This window comes from Podarcis liolepis, assembly GCF_965112155.1.
Source record: "Podarcis liolepis genome assembly, chromosome: 8".
Classification (NCBI taxonomy): Eukaryota; Metazoa; Chordata; class Lepidosauria; order Squamata; family Lacertidae; genus Podarcis; species Podarcis liolepis.
In genome coordinates, this window is record NC_139560.1 from 80,836,742 (window position 1) to 80,843,008 (window position 6,267).

Below are 6,267 nucleotides of genomic sequence, written 5' to 3' on the forward strand. Positions count from 1 at the left end.
GGAAGTCGCGCTTTGGTTTCAGAACGTTTTGGAAGTCAAACGGACATCTGGAACGGATTCCATTTGACTTCCAAGGTACAACGGTATCTTCCTCTCAACAACAGGTCAGTCAGCCCTCATTCTTCCATGGTATATAGGCAAGGGCTTCTTGGTCAGGGATGTAACTTCTGAGCAAAGTTCAACTCTGACACATATTTCATCAGCTAACCACAGAGACTGCGAATTCTGCAGTTTCTCTGAACTGACAACTATCGCTTATCAAAATCTTCAGAGTGCTTACCATTGTCAGAAAGAGTCCGAATTCGGGATTCATTTCCACACTGTCGCCATCTGTAAAAATGAAGCTCTTCTTGCGCTCCTTCTTGCATGTCAGAACAATTGCAATTTGTTGTGCGGCGACGGACAACACCGGTAGGTCAATGCGGTTAAACTCGTCAAAGCATCCCCAGGATCCAGACTGAGCAAGACCTGAAATCAAAGCAAAGCCTTATGATAAAGAAGCCAGTGTTGTGGTCATTTTACAAGATTTAGAGATAAAGGACACTTTGAATGCTTTCAAGAGGGGGAAAATACATTAACTCGAAGTGAGTTCTAATGAATGCACACTCAAGAATGGAACACAACTTCAGATAATATAATATTATATATAGTAGTAGTAGTAATAAAAATAATAATAGTAATTTATTATTTATACCCCGCCCATTTGGCTGGGTTTCCCCAGCCACTCTGGGCCGCTCCCAACAGAATATTAATAATAAAAAGCAATAAAATATCAAACATTAAAAGCTTCCCTAAACAGAACTGCCTTCAGGCGTCTTCTAAACGTCAGGTAGTAGTTTATTTCCTTGACAACTGATGGGAGGGCATTCCACAGGGCAGGTGCCACTACCGAGAAGGCCCTCTGCCTGGTTCACTATAACCTCATTTCTCAAAGTGAGGGAACCGCCAAAAGGCCCTCAGCGTCGGACCTCAGTATCCGGGCTGAATGACAGGGATGGAGATGCTCCTTCAGGTATACTGGGCCGAGGCCATTTAGGGCTTTAAATGTCAGCACCAACACTTTGAATTGTGCTCGGAAACGTCCTGGGAGCAGTAATTGGCAGCCAGTATTTTACTGCCTTGTACAAGTAGGATTTTACTCATGCAAATTATCTATAACCCTACATACAAATGATTTGGTAAGAGAAGTTTTGTGAGATGAAGAAACATCATGCAACAGGAACTGAGAAGGCCACGGTGTTAGAAATTTTAAGTGCGTGGTAAATCGTACCTTTGAAAATGTCTGTTCTTTCACATCACTCATTTCCACACCCAAGAGCAAATATAACATGCACATGGTATGTTCTAACTTGAATGTGAACACTGCGTTTTATCAAAGGTCATGGTTTCTATAGCAGAAATCATCCTGACCTTTAAAGATTCTTCCCAGTCCTCGAAAATCCATCTGGTCAGAGCAATTGAAGACCACAACGTATTTTCCAAGGCATCTCCCCATGTCTTTCGTTGTTTCTGTTTTGCCAGTTCCTGCGGGACCTGCTGGCGCTCCCCCCATGCTCATGCCTAAGGCTTGCGCCAACGTGATGTAACACCTGCAAGAAAAGGAGCGCAATTTGTGCTTATTGTACTCAGTTGGAAGTTTTAAAAGCGGGCTGGTGCTGGATTGCAAGGGGCTCTCAGCACACACACCCCAACACAAACCAGTGTTTCATGGATCTATGGACTGCTACACTGCATTTTGGCTGAATTAAAATGATGGGTGGCCACTGCAGGTGCAAACTGGGCTTGGCTCCCATTTAAAAGTGGCACCACTGCCTGCCCAACACTAAGATAGCCATCTGCAGGCCCAAAGGGGAGAAGTGGGGCCAGCCCAAGACATTTCACCACCTGAAAGGCAAAGAGGCAGCATCACCCTAAATGCACCCCACTTGCTTGGTTGCACGTGGTCTCTTTGGAGACCCTGCCCAGTGCCGGAAAGAGTGCCCTGTCTCCGGCGGAATGGAGTCGCTGGGAATACGAAGGCCGAGGCCCCTGCTCTCCCATTTCCCTGCCCACCTACCCAAGTCCCTTCTCGCTGCCTTACTCCATGCTGGTACCCTCTGTTCCCCGGGCAAAACAAAACAAACTCCTCTTCTTCTGTCGTCTTTCTTTCTCACCCACATCTAAAGTACTGATCCAGCCCAGATCCACTCACTGCGTCCTGGGGAGAGAGAGCCTCTGATGCAAAATAGGTTCGGGAATTGAGGGCTTTTTTGCCCCCTCCCGGGGATCTATTGTCTCTCTTTCCCATGGGCTCTGTCCCTATAGGAAGCTCAACCCTGCCAGGCTGAGCAGAAAGGATTCCGAAGCATAGCTGTCAACCGTCCCTTATTTGGCAGGAAAGTCCCTTATCCCAGCGCTGTGTCCCGCTGCTGCTGATGTCCCTTAAATTTCCCGGGTTTCAAAGGAAGCAGCTCCCCTCCCTCCCTCCCTGCCGGCCAGGGAGGAGGGAGGCTCCAACTGTGTTGCTTGGCTGCGTTCCTCACCCAATAAGGAATCTAAGAACGACTGGGGGTGGAGCTTGCATGCCTTGTGCCAATCAAATCGGCCGCGTTGCCTGGGGACTCGCCTTTGCTCAGCGCTTCCCAGTGGAGAGGTGACGGTGGTTTTCCTTGCTGCATCCCCTTTGCCGGGTTGCTGCGCTGTGGGAACCACCGCTTGAGGCTTCGTTTGGCTGCTAGCTGGGCTTTCTGCCTTTGGCTTGGAGGGGCTCAGAAGTTGAACATACCTGTGCTTGGAAAATCCCTTATTTTGGCTGCTGATCCCTTATTTTTGAGGCTGCTAGTCCCTTATTTTCAAATCTGTAAGTTGACAGCTATGTTCAGGAGGGCAAACTCCTCCCCTCTCCTCGGTCCCAAGGTAGGAGTTGGGGACCATCTGTTCATCCAACAGCCAAGAAGCGTGATTTGTGGCATCTCCAAAGACTTCTCCCCCAACAATTGACCGCCTTCTCAACCGACCGGCACAACCCTTGTCCAGTTAGCTGCATGGGTACCCAGAGCGGCAGCCATGCCGTGCACCTGGGGGTGTGGGGCGAGCTGTGCGGGGGGCACCAACCACCACACATGGGGGTGGTGGGACCAGCTCCCCGTGGTCTGCCTTTTTGTCACCCCCTCACGGAAGACACCTGGGGCGGGCCGTCCACACCGTCCCCCCTTCCTACACCCCTGCCTGACACTGAAGAAGTGAGTCAGGGAAGACTGACATCAGGGACAAGTGGTGATGGGGAACAAAGATCAACATTGAGATCTGCTGCCTCTATGACCTTGCCGCCTGAGGCAGCTGCCTCACCTCATAGGTAGGCCGGCCCTAACAGGGACAGAATAGTCAGGTCAGGCTGCTGAAAGGCCCACCTGAGCCACTGGGGTCCTCAAGCACAGTTTGATTTGACTGGCTGTGGTTGCCAGGCCTCAGTTACATGCAACTCAGTTACACGCAATGAAAAGCCAGAATACTGAGAAATCACAAGGTATAATACCTAAGAAATCCAAAAGCTAACATGCTGGCAGGGAGGGGAGTTAGATTGTGCCCTCTTTTACTGGATTTATTTTTAACATCTATTCTAGTGCAAATAGCAGTGACTACAGAAAACGCTAGCTTCACATAAGACATAGTATTAATACTATTGATGTTCTACTAACCTGCTGATGTCTTGATTTTTACTTTATATTTTATTATTAGCTATCTTGGGCGAGAAGACCAAAGGCACATTTAAAAAATTTAAAGATAAAATAAATGTGTCAGCAACAAGTTTTCATTTTTAAATTACTGTAGTCAAGCACTAAGAAAACACATAGTGATTAGCAAACACACCCAAATCTCTTCTGGTTTTAATCCAGAATAGCCAGACCTATTCCCACGATACCCACTGGGCTTCAGAAACACAACCCAGAGTCTGTAGTGGTTTTGGTCATTAGTCCCTGTTGTATTGTGCATAGTGGTAAACTCTAGATGGTCTGAGTTTCAATCTGAAATGGATCCCGCAATTGGACACTTGGAATCTGGAATCCAAACCCCTCTCCTTCCTAGAAATATGCTAAAGACAACCACCATATATTGGCATTCCAGAATGAAACAATGTCTCTTTATCTTTCATTGAAGATGAATATGAATGTATCGATACTTCTTTTTTTAATATATAAAAATGTCATGAATTATAAGGGAAAATCTCTTCTCTGTCTTGATTTCAAAACCTTGCACAAACCCTCGCAGTTAATGCTCCACTAAAGTAAGACGGAATGAGACTCCGAAATAATATGCTGGAGAATGACATTGGCATATAGAGCATCTAATCCGTCAAGCAGGAGGAAGGACAGAAGTATTTCTCACCTGTCTGTGAGAGGGGTGATGACAAGCCTGTCTGTGCAGCCCAGAAATTCATTCTGATACGTGAAGGCCACATCCGTGATGTTAATCATCATCTTGTCCGCATCTTCATTGAAATAAAATCTGCATTGCTTCAGCCACTCAAAGTCTGTGGGGTTCTTGATATGCATATGGCACTAGGAACAAGAGACCATGTTGCCATAGGCTTTATAAACAGAGTTTCTGAGAAGGAATCTGGCAGACCTGCCAACTGAGTCGAGTGTATGTAAGGGAGAGGGAAGCCAGTTGAATGCCGACTGTAGAAAAAGCCTTGAGATGATAACGTCTCACTGAGAGCAAGGTTGCATGGGCAGTGGCAACTGAGCACAACAAGAGGCAGATCTGATAATAAGGTAAAGGTAAAGGTATCCCTGACCGTAAGGTCCAGTCGTGGATGACTCTGGGGTTGTGCGCTCATCTCGCTCTATAGGCCAAGGGGGCCGGCGTTTGTCCGCAGACAGCTTCTGGGTCATGTGGCCAGCATGGCTAAACCACTTCTGGCAAACCAGAGCAGCACATGGAAACACCGTTTACCTTCCCACCGGAGCGGTGCCTATTTATCTACTTGCACTGTGACATGCTTTCGAACTGCTAGGTTGGCAGGAGCTGGGACCGAACAACGGGAACTCACCCCATCGCAGGGATTCAAACCACCGACCTTCCAATCAGCAAGCCTTAGGCTCAGTGGTTTAAACCACAGTGCCACCCGCGTCACTGATAATACAAAACTGCAAAGCCTTACATATGAACCATAAGCTAAAGCAGTGATGAAAACACGTTCACAACTGGTCTGCTAGGACAGCACCAAAAATATATTTTTGCCCTAGTGGATTATATTTACTGAATGGATTTAATGTACATTCCCTATTGAGCATACTTCTACTTTCCCCCTAGGTATTTTCAATGCATAAAAAGTAATTTTACCAGGTCGTCAAATATATCCCGTTGATGCACATGAATTGTGATCAGTGTCTCATATTTGATGCGTTCTATGGGGCTCAGGTCCTTTGTCGTCATGTCTATCAGAGTATTCAAGAGGTCCAAGAAAAACTGGTTCGTTTTTGGCATTATTTTCTTGTCGTACTTTGCGTTGGTCAAAGCTTCTTCAGCGTCTCTGGTCCAGATCATTTGAATTCCCAACAAGCCAACCTTAGGGGGGGGGGGAATTTCCAGAAAAGTTAGGTAGAGTTCAAGTCAGGTTCTTCAAAAAGCCATTTCTGCTGATCGACAGAGCCGGCCCACACATGACGCAGGCTGAGGCAGCTGCCTCAGACAGTGGAAATGGAAAAGGCAGGACTTCTGCAATTGTCCTGCCCTTCTCACCATCACCGCAGAAGCAACCCAAGTGAGGGAGACTTTAGCAGTGGTACAGCATTCTGCTGCCTGGCTTTGACACCAGGCAGAAAGGGGGCTTCAGAAAGCGCTTCTTCTTGTGGAGAAGTGCGTTCTGAAACTCTTCCTTGGCAGGCTTGGTGAGGGCTTCTCCTTGAGGACTTCACACAGACTCCACCACTACAAAAGCTTCTGAAAAGGCAGGAGTGCGAGGGGCAGTAAAGGAGCAAGCTACCACCCCAGGAAGGACACCCGCCATCAGCTTGCAAGGAGGTGGCCCAACCCGTGATCCCTATTCTGCCTCTATGTTTGGAGAAATAAGGTAAAGGGTCTAAAAAGCAACTCTGAAAGCAAAAGGTCACACTACAAGGTAGGAGGTGTAAAGGCCACTCCTCTGTGATAGGAAGAGGGCCAGTTATGGAAACCAATGGACAACTTGGGTTTCTTTTCCCTCTTACAGCTGCTCCAATTCCTTGTTTTTGTATTTTGGCAAGTCAATCATCACCTTTGCCAGCTGGGATCTGATGGTTTTAT

General features: G+C 47.2%; 1 protein-coding gene across 4 annotated transcripts in view; it reads right to left on the reverse strand.

Annotated features, from left to right (window-relative positions):
• The window catches only part of DNAH5 (dynein axonemal heavy chain 5), a 183,438-nt gene that overhangs the window by 99,512 nt on the left and 77,659 nt on the right, over positions 1–6,267 (reverse strand). For all 4 annotated transcript variants that reach the window (XM_083518904.1, XM_083518905.1, XM_083518907.1 and 1 more), the window contains 4 exons: positions 5,326–5,550; positions 4,366–4,538; positions 1,411–1,589; positions 281–468 (listed from right to left, as the gene is read on the reverse strand). In XM_083518904.1, the coding sequence (XP_083375030.1) occupies positions 281–468; positions 1,411–1,589; positions 4,366–4,538; positions 5,326–5,550 (765 nt within the window). The remainder of the gene's footprint in view (positions 1–280; positions 469–1,410; positions 1,590–4,365; positions 4,539–5,325; positions 5,551–6,267) is intronic.